The 24,604-nt window shown below is 43.3% G+C and overlaps 1 protein-coding gene across 4 annotated transcripts in view; it reads left to right on the forward strand.

Annotated features, from left to right (window-relative positions):
* The first annotated feature begins 466 nt into the window (after positions 1–466).
* Positions 467–24,604, forward strand: part of PIK3R4 (phosphoinositide-3-kinase regulatory subunit 4) — a 68,031-nt gene continuing 43,893 nt past the window's right edge. The window contains exons 1-7 of one of the 4 annotated variants that reach the window (XM_027872301.1): positions 477–524; positions 1,337–1,480; positions 3,631–4,403; positions 7,398–7,531; positions 8,744–9,326; positions 12,478–12,612; positions 15,696–15,917. In XM_027872301.1, the coding sequence (XP_027728102.1) occupies positions 3,668–4,403; positions 7,398–7,531; positions 8,744–9,326; positions 12,478–12,612; positions 15,696–15,917 (1,810 nt within the window). In that variant the 5' untranslated portion in view covers positions 477–524; positions 1,337–1,480; positions 3,631–3,667. Of the gene's footprint in view, positions 525–1,336; positions 1,481–3,630; positions 4,404–7,397; positions 7,532–8,743; positions 9,327–12,477; positions 12,613–15,695; positions 15,918–24,604 lie in introns of those variants that run through there. The other 3 variants (XM_027872302.1, XM_027872303.1, XM_027872304.1) reach the window with 3 other exon arrangements.

Consider the following 24,604-nt stretch of genomic DNA (forward strand, 5'->3'; position numbering starts at 1 on the left):
GCCTCTCAGAAGCCCTGGCTCCCTCTGAGTACCACATTCTGAGATTTTCCTGACATCACCCCCCCCATAACCCCCCCCCAAGATCCCCCGAGGAGCTAGCGCCCTTCTCCCCAATTACTACCTTGTATCTATAGGATATCTACCTGCTTATGTAAATGTTGTCTCAAGAGGTTGGAATGTAAGCTCCTTGAGGGCAGGGATTGTTTGTCTTAGTCCCAGTAAGGCCGGCTCAGGAGGCATTTCATAAACGCGCTGCTTGGTGGATGGTCCCGAGCTCTCAGCGTCTTCCGCCTTCCTCGTCTCCTAGCAACCGAGGCACCTCGGAGCGCTTCCGCCTTTCCCTGACGTCACTTCCGCAGCGTCCCGGAAGTGAGGTCTAACCGGTCGATTTCCCCGCGGGCTGCGGGTCTTGGCGCAGCCGCTGGGGAGCCGGGGGTGGGAGGTGCCGGGGCGTCCGTGGGCCGGACCCCGCGACTGTCCGTCCGTCCGTCCCGCCGCCCGGGGCTCCGGCCGCACGCAGCGAGGTGGGCTTGGTGGAGGCCGGTCCGGGGGCGAGATGGGGCGGGTGGGCTGGGCCGGGCCCGGGGCAGGGGGGATGGTCCCTCTGTCCCCCTCCCCAACTCCCTCCTCCGGGCCCCCCCCCGGGGTAAAGACTCCCCTCGTTCTCGACAGCCCCTCACCCAGGCCTCCGCGCCTCAGGGCAGGTCCTACCCTCCCCCCCCAACTTCCAGGACAGGTTCTTACTGCTGTCCTCTTCCCCCCAAGCTAGGCTATCACCTAGCTGGTTCGTCCCCGCCCCCACTGGTTTCCTCCCTCCAGCCCCCCCGACCCGCTTCTCGCGCCACTCGCTAGGATTTTCCCCCCGGGGCTGCCCCCCCCTCCTCCTCCCCCCCCCCCCATTCTCCCCCGCCCCCACCTTTCAGGGCTCTTCCTCTTCCCCCTCAACTCTGGTCCTGGAGGATGGTCTCCCGGCAGGGATGGGGAACCTGCGGCCTCGAGGCCACCTGTGGTCCTCTGGGTCCTCAGGTGCGTCCCTTTGAATCCAAACTTCACAGAACGAATCCCCTTAATAAACGACCACAGGTGACCTCCAGGCTGCAGGTCCCCACCCCTGCCCTAGCCCTTGATACACTGGCCTCTTAATTTCCTGAGAATCTGCTCGTTTTTTTCTGCTCTTCAAAACTGGGGAGTTTAGCTCAGTTGAGAACCTGAGTCTTGTTTTGGTTTTCTTTCTCTTTTTTGGGGGGGGGGGGCAAGTCAACCACAGCAGAGTCTGGCAGCAGCTGCCATCGTGGTTTACTAGTTTCCTTTTGTTTTATTTTTGCTTTAATTTTAGCAGCTTTGGCCAAGATTCTTCTCTGCTTCCCCCTTCTCTCCCCATTGTGGAATGGAAGCCTCATGACCTTTTATAGAGGACTTTATGGTTTACAAAGCACTTTACAAAGCTTATCTCATTTGATCCTCACAACAGCCCTGTGAGGTAGGTATTGCAGCTATTATTTATCCCCATTTTATGGTCGAAGGAAATGAAACTTGGGTTAGGCTGGTCATCAGGCTTTTATCGTGCTTTCTCTGTGTCAGGGACTGTGCTAAGCACTAGGGATACGAAGAAAGGCAAAGACAGGCCCTGCTCTCCAAGAGCTTACAATCTAATGGAGGAGATAACATGCAAGCAACTATGTACAAGCTACAGGGTAAATACGTAATAATCAGTCAACAGAGGCACGGAACTAAGATTAAGGGGGATTGAGAAAGGCTTCTTGTAGAAAGTAGGATTTTATTTGGGACTCAAGGGAAGCCAGGAAGCAAAGCTGAGGAGGGAAAGCATTCCAGGCATCAGGACAGCCAGTGAAAATGCACAGACTGGAGAGATGGAGTCTTGTGTGAGGAACATTGAGGAGCCAGGGTCTTTGGATTGCAGATGGGAGGGAGCAGGGTGTGAGAAGACTGGAAACCTAGGAATGGCCAGGTTAAGGGCTTTGAATTGCAAAGGGAGGATTTTGTATTTAATACTGGAGTCATTAAGCATTTATTAAGCACCTACTATGTGCCAGGCACTGTGCTAAGCACTGGGGATACAAAAAGACAATCCATGCTCTCTCAAAGAGCTCACAGTCTGATGGGGAACCAGCATTCAAACAACAAGATGTACAAACAAGATAGATACAGGACAAATTGGAGATAATCCTGGAGGTAATGGGGGGCCTCAGAATTGATTGAATGGTAGTGTTCGGGGTGTGTGGCATGGTCAGAGCTGTACTTTAGGAAGATCAGTTTGACAGCTCAGTGGAGGGTGGACCAGAGTTGGGAGAGACTTGTGACAGAGGCCAGTGAGCAGACTATAGCTTCGGTGAGATGGTGGGGGTCTGCATCAGGTGGTCTCACCAGGGGCACATGAGAAATGTCACAAAGGTGAAATCACCAGGACCTGGTCACATAGTAGATGTAGGCAAGGAGTCAGGAGTGACGTCCAGGTTTCGAGCCAGGATGATTGAGTGGCTGGTGGTGCCCTTGACAGTAATAGGGGAGTTTGGAGGGTGGGGGAGGTTATGGGGAAGAAGAATGAGTTCACTTCTGGAGTTTAAGAAGTCTGTGTGGCATCCAGTTCCAGACATTGGCTATATCTTAGCCTCTGAGGTCCAGTTGTTGCTGATTTAGTTGGCTGCCACTGGCTGTTAAGTAACAGAACTCAGGTGTTCTGAATCCAAATCCAGCACATTCTCTTAATACACCAAGTGTTTTGATGCACATTTAAGAAGAGCTATGTGAGAATGTAATTCAAGTTCTGTAGTTAGGTCTAGCACAGGGGTGGGGAACCTATGGCCTCCAGGCCACATATGGCCCTCTAGGTCCTCAAGTTTGGCCTCTTGAGTGAATCCAAACTTCACAGAACAAATACCCTTAATAAAAGAATTTGTTATATAAAACTTGGACTAAGTCAAAAGGCTGCACCCAAGGACCTAGAAGGCCACATATGACCTCAGGTTCCCCACCCCTGGTCTAGTATAACAGATAGGATTGTAGATGTAGTGCTAGGAGAAACTTAGAGGTCTAGTTCAACCCCTTCATTTGTACAGGTGAAGAAACTGAGAGCGGAAGTGATTTACCCATGGTCATGTAGGCATTTAGTGAATTGAAACCAGATTTTGTGACTCCCAATCTTCTCACTGTGTTGGGCTAAGATGGCTAGCCTTTTTTGTCCTGCCTTTGTGGCAGTTCAGCTGACTACTTGCATAAAATGAGAAAGTGTGTTAGTGTTGTGTGTTTTTCTTTTTTTTCCTCTAGGGTAGGGTGATGCTTCTTTTTTATGCCTGGCCACAGCAATGAGCTTATGATAGATGCTAAGTAAATATTTTTTGAATTGAGTTTTTTTTAAATCAAGAAATGTAAATTCTTAATATTTTCAGCTTACTGCTTAAAATGGCTTTATTTCACTTTATTTTCCCAGATGGCTAGATCTTCGTGATGGACCATTTTCAGATAAGAGCATCTTGAACATAGAGAATAACTTGAGGTTCTGCCAATCTCAGTGAAAGCATTTAGTCCATTTATTTCTTAAAAAACAGGAGGGACACGTAAAGGAATGTAATTACCTCCTCTGCCATCTTTTTCATCTGTCTTTTTTTGTAGGTATCATCTGGACGATATTGACGGAGATTCTGTCATTATGGGAAACCAGCTGGCTGGCATCGCCCCCTCCCAGATCCTTTCTGTGGACAGCTATTTTTCAGACATTCATGATTTTGAATATGACAAAAGCCTTGGGAGTACTCGGTTTTTTAAAGTTGCTCGAGCCAAGCACAGAGAAGGTTTGGTGGTGGTGAAGGTATTTGCAATTCAGGATCCAACATTACCTTTAACTAGCTATAAACAGGAGCTGGAAGAGCTGAAAATAAGGCTTAATTCAGCCCAGAACTGTTTGCCGTTCCAGAGGGCCACAGAAAAAACATCTGAAAAAGCAGCTCTGCTCTTCAGGCAGTACGTCCGAGACAACCTCTATGATCGAATCAGTACCCGTCCATTCTTAAATAATATTGAAAAGCGGTGGATTGCTTTCCAAATCTTGACTGCTGTGGACCAAGCTCACAAATCTGGGGTCCGTCATGGGGACATCAAAACTGAAAATGTCATGGTAACCAGTTGGAATTGGGTTCTTCTAACAGACTTTGCCAGTTTTAAACCTACTTATCTTCCAGAAGACAACCCTGCTGATTTCAACTATTTTTTTGACACATCGCGGAGGAGAACTTGCTATATAGCTCCTGAGCGCTTTGTGGATGGCGGCATGTTTGCCACAGAGTTAGAATGCATGAAAGATCCTTCCACCCCCTTAGTGGACTTGACGAACAGCAACCAGAGGACAAGAGGGGAGCTGAAGCGTGCAATGGACATCTTTTCAGCAGGTATGTATTTGAGTTGCTGAAATATGCTAAGTGAACGATACTTCTCCTGTTCTCCCACCTCCCATTGCAGTGATGACTTGCATTGCTTTAATTGGTTAGATCTTGAGAAATTAATTGGCATGACAACACTCTTGCCAATAGATGCCACTGGCATTAATAGCTTGCATTTCTATGGCACTTTAAGGTTTGCCAAGAGCTTTACACGAGTTATTTCATTGGTCCTCGCAACAACCCGGGGAGGAGGTGGTATTGTCCCCATTTTATAAGTGAGGAAACTGAGACAAAGAGAAGTTAAATGACTTTGCAAGAGTCACACGACTAGTAAATATCTGATGCAGGATTTGAACTCTGGTCTTTTTGACTCCAAATCCAGCACTCGATGCACTTATATGAAGTCACTATATTTTTACCAAAAGTCCACTGTTGCAGACACACTGTAAATTGAGTATTGGTTGTTTTAGACAAAAATGCCCATATTTGTTTGTTTTTTGTTTTATTTAGGTCTTTCCATAAGTTTACATATTATATATGAGTTTAATCTATTTGAGTTCTTTTTCCTAAAGAAGTTGAAGCCAGTTTTAAACTAGTTAGGAAATTTATTAAGATTGTAGTGCATTTGTGCATCCCACAAATATATTTGTAGAGCTCATGCCCACAGCTCCTTTGGTATGGAATGATTTAAATATTGTTATTCTGGATCCTTCTTATGCTTGGTCCAGCCCACTCTTCTGTCCCTGATAGTGACACCGAAGGATATTTAGGAAGGTTATACACTATCATATTAATTTCATAAGTGTGTCTGTCTTGTGGTAACATTCTGGTTTTTCTTAATCTTCTGTGGATTTCTGACCAGTGTATTTATGTGAATTCTTTTTGAACCTGTCTCATTTCTCTCACTTCTTGGGGGAGGGGTAGCGACATAATGGCTTCCACTTGTAGAAATAATACCTTTCAAAATTCTTTCCAAAATTAATCATTTTTAATCTTCAAGAGGTCCTTCCTAAATCTAGCATTCCATTATCTTGTAGACTTCTTTTTGTAGACATTATCGATGGGGTATGGGCCCAAGCCGAGACCTTTACCCCTTACCCCTAAAAGAATTTGGGTCCCATTTGTCTAAGGGATTCTTCTTGAGTTCTCCCACTTGATCAGGGAGGTCTCTGGAGTTCTCCTGAGGCCATAATTCCATCAATTGGCCTTTCCTTGTGGCAAGCCCAATCTCCCAAGTCTGTTACCCTTAACCTAGTCTAGCCCTCCATTATTTTACCTCCCTATGGCCCCAGTCCACTTCCCACCCTTGGTCCTATCTAGGCTCCATTCTCCCTAGGCCAGGTGATCCAGGTCCCTGGAATTCTGTTACCTCATAGACTACTTGGCCACTCCTAGATCTCTCCCATAGTCTTTCTGTATATAAGGTCCATCTTGTCTCCATTAAGATGCTCTGATTCTTATAATCTAGCCACTGCTCAGATTTTTACAATCTAGCCAATAGCTCACAGGTGCTCAGATTCCTTAAGAGTCTGCCCAATATGACGGATGTTCTAATAAACCTTGTCTTTGGCTGAAAGAAATCTTGAGTTGATTTCTTTCGGGCAAGACCTGTGTGTTGTGATTTTGGGGTCCCAGCACCCCTAAACCTCTAGACCTCATCAATTATTTCATAGTCACCTCCTCTCCTAGGCTTCCATTTTCTTTCCTGCTGTATGGGCCTACATTGTTTGGCTTGTGTCATGCAGCATTCCTGCCGTCTTCGTGAAAGAGATCAGTAATTCAGATGTTTTGGATGTGGCCTCTCTAAATACTTCAGCATTTTGGAAGTTGAGTGCCGTTTTTCTAGGTCGTCAGTCCATTTTAATGGCTCCTCTCTGCCGATTTGAGGCAGATATTTGTATCCTTCAGGCTGTCATCCAAGACACATAAGTCCCAAACTTTGTGAGTGGCTGGCAATCTTGAAAGAGCATAGAGAGCACTGATGGATTCCATAAAGTGAATATAAATTCCTTCCGCAGACTTCTCCCTTTGCACACAACCACAAAACTCTCCAGTAAACCAACCCCTCAAAACCTACACTGCGTAGATGGGAACAAAGCAGTTGTGGGCTTCCGTTCTGTGAATGAAAGCCACTAAATAGAATTGGAAAGCTATTTTTAAGGCCTTCTTTAAGCCTGTTTGAGTGCATATTGTGATTCAAGGAAACATCCTTGCCTGCTTGGGAACATGGGTCACTTGGCAGTTCTTGGGTTGTTGGGTCTTGCACAAGTTTGAGGTGAGTAGCACGTGCTGCCTTATCAGCAGTGTTTCCTTGATGGAAGGTCGCCTGTGACCTTTAATTGATTAACCTCAGACAGTTTTTTTTTTTTAGTGTAATGGTAGGAAAATAGTTTTCCTAGATTCCTGTCTCCTTCCTTACAGTGGGAGAAAGGATTAATGAGACTTTGTGCGTTTGGGGTCCTAGGTTGAGGATTGTGAGATCTTAGATCATCTTAGCCACTCGCCTTATTTTATAAATGAACAAATTGCCCAATTCAGCGAATTAATATTTACACAGGGACTGGGTGTACCAGAATTGGGTTCTGAACTCAGGTTCTTTGGCTTCAAATGTAAGGTTCTTTTCACTGTACTACACTGCCTATGAACCTTTGAAAATCAGATTTCTCTCCATTTGATCAACACTGTATGGTTCGGTGTTACTTGTGGACCTTGGGACAGTTGCAGACCCTCTTGGAGCTTCAGTTTACTTATCTGTAAAATGGGGACAATAGTACCTATAGTACCTATTTGTGTCTTTTTGTGACCCTGAAATAGAATAATGGATGTAAGATGCCATCTCTGTAAACCGCAGCTCTTAATATTATCAGTAGTAATTCATTTTACTTACTTTGTATTTGAGTTCTAGGAATTTGTTGAAATGTTTACTCTGTGTGGATAAAATGTGTTGGATTTAGTTTCTGTTGTATCTCCTTCGCTGTAGAGGTTACGTCTTATGTTTCCCAGGTTGTGTGATAGCTGAGCTATTTACCGAAGGGGTCCCACTGTTCGACTTATCCCAGCTTTTGGCTTATAGAAATGGACATTTTTTCCCTGAACAAGTGCTAAACAAAATTGAAGACCGTAGCATCAGAGATTTGGTAAGTGTGGTTAGCTGGAAATTGGAAGTCTGTGATAAGTATGTTTTAGAAAGACATCTTAAAATTCTTGTTATAGTGATAGCACTTTAACCTGGTCATCAAACACCTGGTGTTGTCATTTATCTGGAACGGTCTAAATCTGGAATTGGGTACAAAAGCCTCTGAGCCACAGAGAGTTGGCGTTTACTGTGCGGAAACTGACTGAAGCCTTCTCCTTCTCATCTTAGGCCCCGAGCCTGTTTGACTGAATTTCTCACACAGTGCTCTTTTACCTGAATTTTCTTGGTGTCCTTCAGTTCCTCCCTGAGTTACAATCAGTGAGGAAAAGGAGAGAAGAAACGTAGGAAATGAGGCACAGACACAGACACCACCCCTTGTTGCTTAGTCTTAAAAGCTAGGGGAGGGGGCAGTTAGGTGGCGCAGTGGATAGAGCACCGGCCCTGGAGTCAGGAGGACCTGAGTTCAAATCCGGCCTCAGACACGTAACACTCATTAGCTGTGTGACTCTGGGCAAGTCACTTAACCCCAATTGCCTTACCAAAAAAAACAAAAACTAGGGGAGAGCAGAGGTAGGCATGAGAGGACACCAGTTAACAGAATACAGCTTCTCCTCATTCTGGGATCGTCCAGTGGGTTGAGGAGACAGAACCACTAACCATATCACAGCCTAGGGAATTTAGTCAAAAGAGAAGTCACTACTTCATTCAGCCTGAGGGAATGATAATAACAGTGTAGTGGCATGCATTTCTGTGCCACCTAACTTGTGCCAGGCGCTTTACAAATACTGGTTCATTTCATCCTCACAAGAACCTGAGAGGTAGGTGCTGTTATTATCCCCATTTTCATCTTGCTGAGTTTTTGACCTCCCAGTTATCTATGGCTGGTCCAGTGAGATCCAGGTGGCAATTTGGATGACTCATTTATCATTGATGTATATATATATTGATCAGTGTACTGTCCAGTGCAGTGACTCAAGGTCGCTGTGGTATCACTTGCACTGTTCTCTGGGCCTGTGGTATGCTCAGGCCTGTTGATGTGGGCAGGGGCACATTAACTTAGACTTCCCCTCAGCTGCTGCATTGCTCTGAGGATTCTCGGTTATGAATTTCCATCATAAAATTGCAAAGTTGCTCATGCTATTTTTATCTTAGTTTTATTAGGACTTCTAACCTCCTGTCTCCATGGCCTTTGATTCATTCATGCTCGGTGCAGGTGACCCAGATGATCCATCGTGAGCCTGATAAACGTTTAGAGGCAGAAGATTACTTAAAGCAGCAGCGCGGCAGTGCTTTCCCTGAAATATTTTACACGTTCCTCCAGCCTTACATGGCCCAGTTTGCCAAGGAGACGTTCCTCTCTGCCGATGAGCGTATTCTGGTCATAAGGAAGGATCTGGATAACATTGTCCACAATCTCTGTGGTCACGATCAAACAGAAAAAGCCGAGGGCGAGACGAAGGAGAACGGGCTGGTGATTTTGGTGTCTGTCATAACTTCCTGTCTTCAGACCCTCAAGTCCTGTGACTCCAAGCTGGCTGCTTTGGAGCTCATCCTCCACTTGGCCCCAAGGTTAAGTGTGGAAATTCTTCTGGATCGCATCACGCCGTATCTTCTGCATTTGAGCAATGACTCTGTGCCTAGGGTGAGGGCAGAAGCTGTGCGGACACTCACCAAGGTTCTGGCTCTTGTCAAAGAGGTGCCCCGCAATGATATCAATATCTATCCAGAGTACATTTTGCCAGGAATAGCCCATTTGGCTCAAGATGAAGCGACCATTGTCAGGCTTGCGTATGCTGGTAAGTTTATCCTCCGACTAATGATTTTAAAAGCATTTTTGTGAGTTCGTGACTGTGACTCTTACATAAGTCTCTTCAATTTTAGTGGGAATTTAATTTTGACATATAACATTAGTGTCACGTATATTGAAAAGGAGTTTTGAGATTACGTTATTAGGTTACAACTCTAATGACTTCTGTGTACCTTTATACTCTTAACATTTTTCAGAAGTAGCCAGTGATGATTGCATAGAACAGATTCTTAAAATTTCATAGGGATTACAAATGAAAATCTGACAACTGGATTTGAGTAACTTGAAATGAGAATTAATGGTTCCCCATTAACATGCAGTAACATTTTACTGAAATGCATCAGAATGGTATAGAGGTGAGCTGGAGTTCACTGAGGCCCTTCTCGTGGAGTGTCCATCCTAGCAGGTCCTGCCAAGCTGGAAGGCTTTGACCACGTGGACCTTTGGGTGTGGAGAGGCCTAGCGAAGTATGGAGGAGTGCATTAACAGGGTGACTGCACAGTGATGAGTTTATCAGTCGTAGCATCTCGACATAGACCATCTGCTGATTGGTAGAGGGGTTGGGATGTGGCCTAGAGGGAGCTGTAGAAGCTCCCTGTGGAACCTTTGGAGTTTTGAAGTAGAGAACCCTTGGGAACCCCCTTGTGTCTTGAAGTTCTCAGTGTCCCTACTAGAGTAACTTAGCTTGACTAAGATTGGAGCTCCTGGACATGGCTTCTTTTTTCTGTCTGTTTGATGATGAGTAAATGCACTTTATTGGTTTCCTGGCCTCAGTGGAGGCTCACTTAGCCCCACCTTGAGTTGAATGATTAACTGTTCATCTCACCCCAAAAACAGACTTACATGAATTCTGGAAACATTCATTTCAGCATGAAGGATTTCTTAGCAATACAAAACTAATCATATGTGTCTGTGTGATAATCTAGTGGATGTAAGAGAGTGTGTTTAATTCTCTGGTTAGTATGTACACAATAAGTGTGGTATTGTCATTGAAAAGGATTTGCCAATGTGAATTGTGCTGTGTTACTTGTTGCCGCTGTGTGAGATTCTGGGGCATGCTCCCCAACAAGGGCTTTTTGAGGTTTTTTCTTGCCAATGGTGAGTTGACCACCTGTGACTGCTGCCAGATAAATGGCAGTGCTGCTTTCTGTGTGTGAAGCCCAGCAGATACTGTGTTGTGGGGTGAATGGCATTAGGACCGAAATAAGAACCCACAGATATACCAACTAATCTTTATCAGTTACATATTTATATAATACAGGATTAGTTGAAGTAGATAAATAAATTAACTGATTTACTTATCAAACATAACTTATGTTATGGTAAACCAAACAACACCAAGTAGAGGGCAAAGACAAATCCCCCAAGGTCAGTGTCAAAGACATCAGGCCACACCTAGAAGACCCAAGAAACAGAACAAGTGTAATCATTCTAGTGTGCACACAGGAGCCAGCATTACTGACCATGTGGCATTGGCCCCAAAAAGTCCATTGGCCCTGCCAAGACCTACTGGCTGTGGGACGGCTTTGAAGACTTAGGATTGTACAGTTAAGACGTGTTCCACGTGTTAATTGGGCCAACAGTGCTTCATCCTGTTATGTAGCACGGTGCAATAGTTGATACTCATTACAACCCTTGGCCTTTAACACAAAAATATATACACGGTATTCAGTATTTGCTGTTTACTAAGTCATGGAAATGTATAGTACTTTTTAGTCTTATCAGGAGGCTAAAATGGAAGTGCTAAACCTCAAGTGAGCCTGGAAAATGCATCCTTCTCCAGCGATGCCAAGTCAGTGAGGTCTGTCAGGTGTTGGTTAAAGTGGGAAGCAAGTAAAGTGTAAACGGCTAATTTAGTAATACCATCTTTAATAATCTAGTGACTCTGTATTTAATCAAGATATTGTTCATCAGGTAAGCCCATGCAAAGAGGATGCTCTTAGGCAAGAAAAAGCATTACCTTTACCTAATATCATTAATTTGTTTTTTTGTTTGTTTGTTTGTTTTTTTGGCTAGGCAGTGGGGTTAAGTGACTTGCCCAGGTTCACACAGCTAGTGAGTATTATGTGTCTGAGGCCGGATTTGAATTCAGGTCCTCCTGACTCCAGGCCCAGTGTTCTATCCACTGTGCCACCTAGCTGCCCCCATTAATTTGTTTTGAGAAAACATGACTTTGGGTGAAAAGCCATGGCAAGGGGCAGCTATTCCCTGTTTGTCCCTCATAATCGAAAAGGACCATGACATCAGGGAGGTGAAGTGTAAGTGAATTGGATTTAAGTGAGGGAAGCCTGTGTAAAGTCACAGCCTCACTTTCTCCTCCAGAGCCATCTGGGTCCAGTGGCCAGATACACTAGATACATATGGCAGTGGTATCATAAATGGAAGAGACATGTCCGGGCACCTCTGTCTAGATGATGGTGCTGACATTCGTGGGGCTGGAGTGGGCGGGGCGGAGCTGGTACACTAACAGGCCTTTGGGGAGGAGAACTGCCAAGTCCTTGTGTGACCTCTGACATTTCTAATCCATGAAATGAGGTGGGGGTAGATAAGGGTCACAGAGTCCCCTGATTGCTGGGAGGAGAGATAAGCAGCTGTAGCTCTTTCCTCCCTACTTCTCTTCTTAGCTAAGATCTAACCAGAGATGGTGGTTCTCCTTGGAGAGTCTGTGAAGATACTTAACAAGCCTGCTGAGGAATAGATTGGGTACCAGGGCTGAGCTGTCCTAGTCAGAGGGACTGGTTGGTGGGCCCTGTGTGGAGCAGAGCAGATTTTAGGGTGGCACCCAGAATGATGTGTTAATGCAAGCTTTATCGATAACGTTGTTTGTGGTAGCTTTTTGGAGTATGTACATGTAGCAGTGGGGGTTAGGTTAAGAAAGGATATTGCATTCTAAGGTTCATAGTTTTGAAAATAACTAAATTGTATATTATGAGGTTGGTAATTGGAAGTTTGACTAACTCAGTTACTTTGAGAATGCATTACAAAACTTGAACATTTTTCTTAGTTATAAGACTTAGGATTTTTTGGAAGGGATGATGGGGTGGTCAGAATGAAAAGTATTCAGATGTAAGCACATGTTAATAAGGATCATTGTTTTAATAAGGATTATTGTTTTCTCATTGTTCTTCTTCATCTTATAGAAAACATAGCATTACTGGCAGAAACAGCTCTGAGATTCCTGGAGTTGGTACAGCTGAAAAATCTCAATATGGAAAATGACCCAAATAGTGAAGAATTAGATGAAGTTACACATCCCAGTGAAAATTATGACACAGGTAACATGGCTTTCACTTTCTCATTGCCGTTCCTTTTGGAGTGGTCAACCAAGTCAGGCCTGGCCAGGATGAGGAAAGTCAGAAACAAAGCTGGGAAGTGAACACACTCTCTCCTTTGCTCTCTTGCCAGTTACACTGTGACCAAACTTTGACTATGCTCGGTAATCTGACGTTCAGATTCCAATTTTTACATATTTTCAATATATGTCTGTATGTGTATATGTTCACACACACACACATTTTTCCCTCTGTGGAAATTTTAATTGTATCAACATTTCTTTTGTCTTTAAACCTGCATGATTTAATAGTAGCTGAAAAATCTTAACTTTGGTCCCCTTACTTAAGTGTATTGTGATGGTCTTAAATTGTAAATAATGAAGCCTTCCTCTTATGGCTTCTCGGGGAACTTCCTTTTCAGAATTGGTCCCTTTTCTCTGTGCAGTAACTATTGTAAGGCTCCCTGTGGTCCAGGATCCTGCTTTTTCCTCCTAGCACCCATCATAGCACTTAAGTGTCGTGGGTAGAGTAGATGCTCTCCAAATATCAAATGAATGAAAGGATTCAGAATCACCCGAAGAAGTGTAGACTTCTAGAGTGTGGAGCTCGAGAGGACTTTAGAGGTCACCTGATCGTTTTACAGATGAGGAAACTGAGGAAACTCGACTAACCCAGTCGAGGTTATATGATGTATACAAGGCCATACAGACAGTAAATAGAGCCACCAGTTAATGACCAGAAGTGATCATTGTAACTCCAGGTCCAGTGATCTTTGAACTAGATTAAGGGCTGGATGAATAAGAGAGTCCTGAATTGTATGACTGCATAAGGCTTTTTTATGAGACAGTGTGGAAATACTATTATTTTGGGAATAAATGAAAAGCTCTAGGTAGAAAATTGATGAATCAGCAAGCATCTATGAAGTGTTGATTAAGTGCCAAGCACTGTGCTGGGAACTGAGAATACAAAGAATGAGACAGTTTACCCTTCTGATAGAGCTTACATTCTATTGAGGATGACATGTACATATATAAATAGATGTGGAATGAATATATACAGAATATACTATCATAGATGTACTGTCACATACAATAGTTGGGAGAGAGTTGTAGTAGTGGAGGATGGGATCAGGAAAGGCTTTCAGTAGAAGGGAGGACTTAAGCTGCGTGTTGAAGGAAGAGAGGAATTTGGTGAAGCCAAGCTGAGAGGAGCAGACATTGCAGCCACGAGGGAAAGAAGCTTGGAGATAGAGAGGGTGAGAGTGTGAGTGTGTCTGAGTGAGTGTATGTCTTTGTGTGTGGCCAGCAGAAAAGATTGGTTGGGGCCAGGTTGTGAAGGGCTTTAGATGCTAAATGGAGGAGTTTAAATGCATTTGATTCCAGGGCCATGGGTATTTACTGGAATTGATTGAGACGGGAGTAGCACGGTCAGATCTGCACTTCAGACAAATCCCTTTGGCTGCTCGGTGGAGGACAGATTGAATTGTGGGGGGACTTGCAGCAGAGAGATTGATTAGTCTGGGCAAGAGGAATTGAAGGCCCAGACTGACGTGGTAGAGGGCTGTCCCGGGCGTAGGGATGGCGAGACTGGGCAATCGTTTTGATGGGTGGAGAGTGCTTGAGGGTCAGAGTGCTGAGGATTGAAGCTGAGATTGGTAACCTGGGTGACTGCAGCGGTTCAGAAGAGGGGTGGGTTTGGAAGAAGAGAGAATGAGTTCTGTTTTAAGCATGTTGCTTGGAGAGGTCTCTGGGATATCTGGTGTGAAAGGTCGAATAGACAGTTGATGATACAGAAGTAAAGGTCAGGGGAGATATTAGGGATGGATGTACAGGTCTGTGAATTATCTACGTAGAGATGATTATTAAATCCATGGGAGCTGATGGAGGTCATAGAGGAAGAGTATAGAGAGAGAAGAGGGCCTAGGACACAATTTTAGGGAATACCCAGAGTTACAGAGCATGAAGTGGAGGCTAAGCTGGTAATGGAAAGGTCAGACAGAACCTGAAAGCAGAGAGAGAAATTTGGAGAGCAGAAAATGTCTAGGAGAAGAAAGTGGTCATCAGTGTCAAATGCAGTACATGGGTCAAGAAGGATGAGCACTCATAGAAGACTGTTGGATTTGGCAGTGAAGAAATGATTGTTGAGTGATGAGGTCAGAATCCTGGTTGCAGAGAGTTGAGGAATGAGTGAAAGAGGAGGAGGTGGAGGCAAGCATAGGCAGCTTTTTCTAGGAATGGCTGAGAATTAAGGAGTGATGTAGGATGATAGATTGAGGAGATAGTATGGTCTAGTGAAGATTTTTTTAAGAACAGGGAAGATTTGGGCACAGTTGGGGTAGTTAGGGAGGAATTAGTTAATAGGGAGACATTGATTGTAATAGCTAAAGTTGGGAGGATTGAGGGTGTAGTTGCTGGAGAAGTCGTGAGAGAATGGGATTGATTGCACACGTAGAAGAGAAGGGTCAGCGACTGGGGGGAAAGGAGGAGGGAGTAAGAGATGATGTCAGGGGGTTAAGATGAAGAGAGTGGGAATCTTTTTTGTTTTTGTTTTGTTTTTTGGGTTTTTTTGGTGAGATAATTGGGGTTAAGTGACTTGCCCAGGGTCGCACAGCTATTAAGTGTCAGGTATCTGAGGCCAGATTTGAACTCAGGTCCTCTTGACTCCAAGGCAGGAGCTCTATCCACTGCATCACCTAGCTGCCCCAGTTTTTTTTTTTTTAATTGAACTTGAACATCAAATTATTCCCCAAATTAAGCCAATATTTCATTAATTTCCTGATTGAATTATCATATGCAAATATCCTTACCTGTATTTTCCCTTTGTTTCCTGATCCTTATAAATGGACGTTTGTCAGTTGGGATAATGATTATGTTTGCAATATTTGTTAAGTAGGATATTTTTTCATTTATCTTTTGATCACATTTCTGCCAACTCAGAGCTTGGGATTCTGAGAAACATTTATTATCAGAAATCAGTTGGGGAGCCAGCTGCTGGCAGTGTTGTAGTTTAATTTACTCTTGTGAGGTAGCAAGAAGAAGGGTTTTTATGATCCCACAAATACTGACTCCTTTTTAATCCTTTTGCAGAACTCCAGGCTTTACATGAAATGGTCCAGCAGAAAGTTGTCACCTTGCTGAGCGACCCAGAAAATATTGTGAAGCAAACCCTGATGGAAAATGGAATCACACGTCTGTGTGTGTTCTTTGGACGGCAGAAGGCTAACGACGTCTTACTGTCTCACATGATCACTTTCCTCAATGATAAGAACGATTGGCATCTCCGGGGCGCTTTTTTTGACAGCATTGTTGGTATGTTTTTGACTCTGCTTTTATAATTCATCTTTAAAATGTAATTTAATCTGTGATATTGCAGGATCAGCACTTTAGAGCTGGAAGGGACCTTAGAACCCAACCAGTCCTGTCCCCCTATTGTGCAGATGAGGAAGCTGAGGCCTGGAGAGCTTACAGAGGTTGCCCAAGGTCAGCTGGCTGCTAAGGGGCAGAGCCAGGATTTCCCAGTTCTGGCTCCCTGGCCAGCCGCAGCTTCTTGAAATGTGGTAATGCCCATCTGGAATCTTTTACCATCATACTTGAGGTCTGTGTGCTCATGTGGACATTTTCATCCATGTAATTCTTATTTTAAGTATGTGATGATAAAACATGTTAAAAACTGTTTTGAGGAGCACTGTGGTTTTAAAGAATCAGGGGGCCAGAGTCTCAGGAGACTTTCAGGAAGACTTTCAGACTTTCATTAAGTCTCAGGAGCCTCAAACCGGGGTCCTGGGACTTGATTAACTTTTCAGTATAGTTGATTTCCTTTGCAATTTCATGCACTTTATTTTGTGTTCGAAAGCTTGATTTTAAGAAGAGGTCTCCCTCGGCTTCACCAGCCTGCCAGAGGGTCCAATGACACAAAATGTGCTCAGGACTCCTGGACTAGCCCCCCTTGTGCTGGATACACTTGCAGTTCTGCTTTTGGATAGCTCTGATTACTAAGGCTTTTTCGCGTAAGTCTCCCTTGTTTCCAGCTCTGGCCTCTGGGGCTAGGCCGGAACTGTCCCTCCACTGCGTGACCTCCAGATAAGCAAAGGCCGCTGTCTTCCTGTTTTCTCCTGTACTTACGTCACTCCACCCTTAGCAGTGTGACTTAGTGAGCAGTAATTTTTCTCTTTCACAGTAGTTATGGCTTCAGTTAAGTTTCAGAAAAGCCATTTCTGAAATGGTGAGTGGCTGCCTTGGTCTTTGTGCCTAATCATTGAAAAGAGTACGTGCACTTTTTGTCTCTGAGTATTTGGGTTTGAATTAACCTGTGTCAGAATTCCAGAAGTGCACTTGCAGATTTCTCTGCAGGAGGCACATTCTTCGTTTCTCTATTTCCCAGCTGTGGTTGAGTTGATAAAGCCTCCTCTATGATTTTTTCTGCTGGATTAGGCTTCTCTGGCCTTGAGTTCCCTCTTTGCTACTTAGTATCATGTATCTGTAGCCACTAATTTTTTTGAATAATTTTTTTCCCCAATTACATATAAAACAATTTTTAACATTCATTTTTAAAAATTTTGAGTTCCAGATTCTCTCCTTTGCTTCCCTCCTTGCCTCCTCCCTGAGAAAGTAAGCAAATTGATATAGGTTTTACATGTGCAGTCATGCAAAACATATTTCCATATTAGTCATGTTGTGAAAGAAGACAGACCAAAAAAACCCCCATCAAAAAAATGAAAGATAGTATCCTTTGATCTGCATTCAGACTCCATCAGTTCTTTCTCTGGAGATGGACAGCATTTTTCATCACGAGTCCTTAAGAATTGAGTTGGATCATTGTATTGCTGAGAATAGCTAAGTCATTCACAGTTGGTCATCATACAGTATTGCTGTTACTGTGTACAATGTTCTTCTGGTTCTGTTCACTTTACTCTGTATCAGTTTGTATAAGTCTTTTCCAGGTTTTTCTGAAATCTTTCTACTCGTCATTTCATAATAGCACGATCGTGTTTCATTACCATCATGTACCACAGGTTGTTCAGCCTCCCCAGTTGATGGCCATCACTTCAATTTCCACTTCTTCACCCCTACAGAAAGAGCTGCTATAAATATTTTTGTACAATTAGGTCTTTTCCCCTTTTTTGGGATATCTCTGGAATACAGATCTAGTAGTGGTATAGCTGAATCAAAGGGTATGCACAGTTTTATAGCCCTTTGTACATAGTTCCAAATTGCTCTCCAGAAAGGTTGGATCAGTTCACAACTCTACCAACAGTGCATCAGTGTCCCAATTTTCCCACATCCCCTCCAACATTTATGACTTTCTTATTCTGTCTTATTAGCTCATCTGATAGGTATGAGGTGGTACCTCACAGTTGTTTTAATTTGCATTCCTCTAATCAGTAGTGACTTAAAGCATTTTGTTTTTTAGGCAATTGGGGTTAAGTAAGTTGCCCAGAGTCACACAGCTAGTAAGTGTCAGGTGTTTGGTCTGAGGCCAGATTTGAACTCAGGTCCTCCTGACTTCAGGGCCGATGCTCTATCCTTTGCACCACCTACCTGCCCCACTTAAAGCATTTTTATCATGTGACTATATGTAGCTTTGATTTCTTCCTCTGAAAACTGCCTATTCAAATCCTTTGACCATTTATCAATTGAGGAATGACTTGTATTCTTATAAATTTGACTCCATTCTTTATATATTTGAGAAATGAGACCTTTATCAGAGATACTTGCTGTAAAAATTTTATCCCAGCTTTCTGCTTTCCTTCTAATCTTGGTTGTATTGGTTTTGTTTGTACAAAACTTTTTAATTTAATATAGTCAAAATTATCCATTTTGCTTCTTGTAATGCTATCTTGTTTGGTCATAAATTCTTCCTTTTTCATAGATTTGACAGGTGAACTATTCCTTGCTATTCTCATTTTTTTATAGTATCACCCTTTAAGTTTAAGTCATGTACCCATTTTGACCTTATCTTGGTATATGGTGTAAGATGTTGTCTATACCTAGTTTCTCCCACATTGTTTTCCAGTTTTCTCAGCAGTTTTTGTCACGTGGTGAGTTCTTGGCCCAAAAGCTTGTGTCTTTGGATTTATCAAACTCTGGTTTGTTATGGTCATTTACTACTGTGTATTGTGTACCTGATTTATTCCATTGATTCACCACTCTATTTCTTAGCCAGTACCTAGTTGTTTTCATGAGTATACCACTTTATAGTACAGTTTGAGATCTGGTATGGCTAGGCCATGTTCCTTCACATGTTTTTTCATTAATTCCCTTGATATTCTTGACCTTTTGTTCTTCTAGATGAATTGTGTTATTTTTTCTAGTAGTTTGATTGGTATGGCACTGAATAAGTAAATTAATTTAGGTAGAATTTTCATCTTTATTATATTGGCTCAGCCTGCCCGTGAGCAACTGATATTTTTCCAGTTGTCAAAAATTCCCTGGTTGGAATTGATTTCTTTCCTTTTCGTTGCCTGGTGAGGTGTGCTAGTAATAGTAAGCAGAATGAAGTCAGTCAGGCAACCAAAGATTTATTGAGGGATTATAAGGGATGAATGATTTAAATGATTTAAAACTGGTGTTATGTGGGGGCCACTTTGAAAGCTCTGTGATTTGCCTGCAGAGCTTTATTAGAGGGTCATGGTGAATTGTCATCATTCCCTGGTTGCCAGCTTTCTTGAGACTGGCCACTCACAAGTTAGCTAGACGGTCCTCAGATGAAAGATGTGACTGGTCCTTAGCTCAGGGTCTATCCAGCTTAATTGGGTGTCTGACCTTGTGCTTCCCTGGCATAACCCTTGAGAAGCTTCAGTTTCCTCATTTGGGAAGAACAAAAAAGGGAAACTATGTGCCCTGTGATTATAATAACCAAGGCTGACTTTGGAGAAGAGTTAAGAGTGAATGGAAGAAGCCAACGGATTCCCTTCTCTTGTGTGCAGAGGCAGGGTTCTAAGAGTGTGGAATATCATGTGTGTTGTCAGGTGTGGCTTGTGTTGGTCTTAATGAACAGCCATTTTCTCTTTTGTACCCTTCAGTATTAAGGGATAACTACTGGGTACAACGGGAAGGTACCTGCAGAAATGAAGGTGAGAGAAATACAAGATACTCGTTTAAAAACTACCATGAGCAGGTTGGGCTGGGTGACCTTTCAGGTCTTTTCTAGCCCTACATCTGTGGTGCTCTGGGAACCCAAAGTCACCTCCGTGCTAGTAAAAAACATCGATGGAAAACTTTCCTGAAAGACATTGATCTTACTACAAGGGTTAACTGACTTGGCTTAAATGAGAGCTGACTTTGATTACGTGTATGTGTATGTTTATGTGTGTGTGTATATGTGTGTGTACACGCACACACATATATGAATGGCTTAGAATTGGTGACTGTAGCTAGGTGGAAGTCTAAAGTCTCAGTTTCCTTCTGCCTTTGTCCTCAGTGCTGGCTTCCTCCCTGCCCAGCACTGTGTGCTCTTGACCACGGGCTAGCCCTCTGCTTCCCTTCTGGGCCCCCTTTTTGTCCATCTCCTATTGACAGTCTGGATTGTATACAGAATTGAAGTGACATTGGCCCTTTGTGTAAGGCTTCAGTGAATGCAGTAAGAACAGGCAGATGTTCATAAAGCCTCCATCTAGGGTGGGATTTAGCCAGAGGCCCTCATGGGTAAGGTTAGAAAATGTCTCTTTTAACTTTGAACTGTTTTCTGGCTTCTTTTACTTCTCATCTGACGCCAGGAGGTGTCCCTGCATTTCTAGAGCTAAGGGTAGATATATAGATTTGTTGTCTAGTCTAAAGCCTCCTTTTTATAGATGAGGAGAATGAGGAACAGAGAGGTGCAGTGACTTGCCTTTGGTTATACAGCTGGTTAGTGTTGCTTACTGGACTGGAAGAAAATACTGCTGATGGTCATTTCGTTCTTCCTTCTGCTCCCTCTTAATGAGTGGGAAACAGTTTGGGGCCATTCTCCTGTAGTCAGAGTGCACAACAGAAGCAGCTGCTGGTGACTTAGGAGTTATTTTTCATTGTTGAAGAAGGAAGACACCCCCTCTTCCATACTTTATTTAAAACGATGGCCTCTCCCTCATTCAGGCTGCAGACTTGGAATCATCTTTGAATTTTCCCTCTTGGGTTCTCCCTGTCCAGTTGGTTATCCATATTGATTCTGTGGTTCCTTGCACCTGATCAGTGCTTGATACGTTCTTGGTGATTCATTCCCTTGAAAGTGCCTCATCTGCTGCCCCCTCTTCCAGACCCTTTTTGTGACTATTTCATGGTGGTGTTCTCTCCGTTGATATGATTGTAGTCCTTGGGTGTGTACTTTGATTTCTTGGCTCTATTTACTTCCCTTCAAATTCAGTGACATAAGTTTTTTCATGCTTCTCTGTATTGATTATATCCGTCACTTCCTGCAGCACCGTGATATTCCCTTACCGTCAAGCTTTCTCCAGGCAAAGGGTATCTGCTTTTCCAGTTCTTTGTTACTTTACAGAGTGCTGCTGGAAATATTGGGTGTATATGCGGACTACTGTGATAGACTTGTAGTGAAACCTTTGGGTTGGAGAGTAGGGACAGTTTAATCACTTTAGTTGCATTATTCCAAATTGCTTTCCAGCATGGTTGTACTGATTCATAGCTTCACCAGCAACGCGTTCTGGTACCTATCTTTGCAGCCCTGTTTCCTTCCCCCAACACTGACATTTCCATGTTTCTTTATCTTTGCCATTTTTCTGTGTGTGAGGTGAGATCTCAGGGTTGTTTTCATTTGTTTTTCTCTTATTAGTGATATGGAATATTTTTTCATGTAGTTAATAGTTTAAATTCTTTGAGAACAGTTTGTTTATATCTTTTTTTCTCCTATCTATTGGGAAATGGCTTTTGGTTTTATATGTTTGTTATGGTTGTCTAGATAACTTGGAAATTTAAACCCTTGTCTGAGAAATTTGATGCAAAGATTTTTCCCCCCGTTTAACTGCTTCCCTTATCCCGGATGCATTAGTTTTCTTTGTGCAGAAGCTTTTCAGTTTTATGTAATCAAAATGATCAGTTTTATCTTTTAAAATTCCCTCTGTCCCTTGTTTGCTTAAGAATGTATCTCCTGTCCATAGCTGTGAGAGATGTGTGATCTCATCTCTTTGAGTGTTGGTACCCCCGGTTTTAATGCTCTCATCTTTCTCAGATGGCCTTTGGTTTGATAACCCGTGCACGTGTGTTCCCTGATAGAACGTGGACTTCTCACTTTTGTGTTGGTATCCTCAGCACCTAGTGCAATGCCCCACACATAGTAGGGCCTTACTAAGCACTTGTGAAGTGGAATTCTGCTAGGCCATCGTTATTTGTCTTTTGTATAGAAGTGAAACTGAAGAATTTGCCCAATTCTATAGGACGAATCATTGTTCTCAGAGTAAAAATAAAGGAGCCGACATTTGTTGGTTCCCTGTTGACTTTCAGCTCACTTTTCATTTTCTGTTTGGATCTGATTGGCCACATGCTTTGAAATTGGAGATTCATAGATAAGTTCATGTTGGCATCACTATACTGTACTTGGAAAGAAAATGGAAGCCTTTTTTGAACTTTTCCTCGGGGGAAGGAACGGACATATGATTTCATAGTTAGGAAACATTCCCTATAAGGCGATTGGCCTCGCTCTGCGGGTGATGGTCCTGGCGAGTGCACAGGCGGGTGAGAGGTTGTCAGCAGGTGTCAGAGCTGTTTGATCTGCTCCGCCATCCATGCCGCCGGCTGTGTGTGCACAGATGGGAAACTGTAGGGTTTTGTCTGAACGAAGATTTGTGTAGTTTAGTGGCTGAGGGGCTGTGAACTCTTCCCCACAGCAGGTGGACGTTTCCTTATCCCCACTGTAAGATTTGTTGGCATTACTTTATGATTTTAAACTGCAGTGCACTGCTGTGGACTTTGATTTACTCTCCATTTTAGCGTAGTGCATAGCGTCTACATTTCAGCCGTAAAGGGAAGTGCCAGTGTCCTGGATTTTAGATGGAACAGATACACAAGTATTGGATGCTGGGGGGGGCCGGTGGGAAGGGTAGACAGCTTGGGCGCCATCGTGCAGAGTGACAGGCCTGGAATCAGGAAGATCTGAGTTCAAATGTGTCCTGACACTTGCTAGTTGTGTGATCCTGGGCAAGTCACTTGGCCTCTATTTGCCTTTGTTTCCCCATTTGTTAAATAGGTATAATAGTAGCTCCCTCCTCCCTGGGCTGTTGTTAGGATCCAGTGAGAGAATGAATGATTGTAAAGCGCTTAGCGCAGTGCCCAGCACCGAGTGAGTGCTGCGCTATGTACATGGTGGCTAGCAGCATTATTATCTTTTATTACAGTTGCCGCATCATATTAATGGCGTGTGCTTTTAAAACTGAAAAGTTTAAAAATATTTTTTATGCCGATCAGAAATCCAGCTGGACTGGATTATAAACGTTGTTGTCAGGTCATGGAAAACTGTGAAGCTTCACATTTTAGCTCCTGATAGTCTAGGAAAATAAATAATGTTAAAGTTTCTGTGAGACTTATGGTGAAGTAGACAGGAGAGAAATAATAATTGCTGACATTTACATTGCACTTTTAAATTTCTCAAAGTGAGTTATAGACATTTATTTATCTTCAGCAACTGTATGAGTGTATGAGTGAGGTAGAAATTCTGGTCATGTCCCCACTTTACAGGTAAGGAAACTGAGGCCCTACCTGGATAGAATGACAGTCCATGGGGGCAGCTAGGTGGCACAGTGGATAGAGCACCGGCCCTGAAGTCAGGAGGACCTGAGTTCAAAGCCGGGCTCAGACCAAACACTTGACACTTAACTGGCTGTGTGACCCTGGGCAAGTCACTTAATCCCAATTGCCTACAAAAAGCAAAACAAACAGACAGTCCGAGGCATAGGCAACATTTAAGCCATGATGATGTCATGAGATTACATTAGTCTGACCTTTATCCCTTAGGCATGGCTTCTAAGGTGATGTAGAACCTCCTCCCTTTCTACCCTAGCTATATCCTGTCTGATATCACACGAACCCTACTTTCCCACTCTCTTTCTCACACTGGCTCTTCATCTCCTGTCCCTGTCGCTTTGCATTGGCCATTCCCCATGCCTGGAGGGCAGGCCCTCCTCACCTCTGTGGCATTTCTCTCTTCCTTTCAGATGTAAGTTAAGTACCACCTTTCCTGACCTCCTCAGCCCCAGCCTTCCGTCTCAAACCTCATGTTGAACTCCTTTTTTTTTCATCTGAATGTATTCTTTTTGTGGTGGCAGCATGATGTAGTAGAGAGAGAGCAAGCCTCAGAGCCAAAGAGGCCTGGGTCAAGTCCTGTCTAGGACATGTTGGTCGAGTGATTCTGGGGAAACCTCCCTGGGCGACTCTTACAGACTGAAGACAATCTGAGGGATGCCCCCAGCTGGGAGTTCACCAAACCATGATGTCACAGGTCCAGTTTCTAGCTTCATTCTGATTCTGCTCATTTTCTGTATATGCTTATATACACTTATTGTCCTTGCTGTTAAAATGTGAGCTCTGTAAGAGTGGGCTTTATTGTGTTCTCTGTACTTGTATCTTCAACGCTTATCTAATACCACAGTATTAGGACCTTAATGAACACTGGTTGATTAAGATTCATCATGGGCCTGAGTTAAGAAACAAACCCTTTCAGATTGGAAAGTTGGCATTGCAGACTTCTGTTCTGACTGCTCATTAGTGATCCCTTACATTTATGTTTTGTTGAGGCTTCTTCTCACATCCAAGGCTTATTTCCTACCCATAGAATTCTTCATTTCTTATACTGCTATACTTGTTGCAATTTCCTTCTAAGTTGTCCTAATCTGAATTCTTAGGCTTTGTTTTCCTTAGGAATGGCCCTAGAGTTTCTCCAGCTATTGACTTAATCAGCCACACTAAATTCTCATGTCCCATCGACAGAATTCGTGTTTTTACAGCAAGTATTCAAGAACAATTTGAAATTTGGGCAATATATTAATGCACATTTGATATTTGAATTTTTTTGCCTC

The sequence above is a fragment of the Vombatus ursinus genome, unplaced genomic scaffold (genome assembly GCF_900497805.2).
Source record: "Vombatus ursinus unplaced genomic scaffold, bare-nosed wombat genome assembly UNPS02014799.1, whole genome shotgun sequence".
Taxonomy (NCBI): domain Eukaryota; kingdom Metazoa; phylum Chordata; class Mammalia; order Diprotodontia; family Vombatidae; genus Vombatus; species Vombatus ursinus.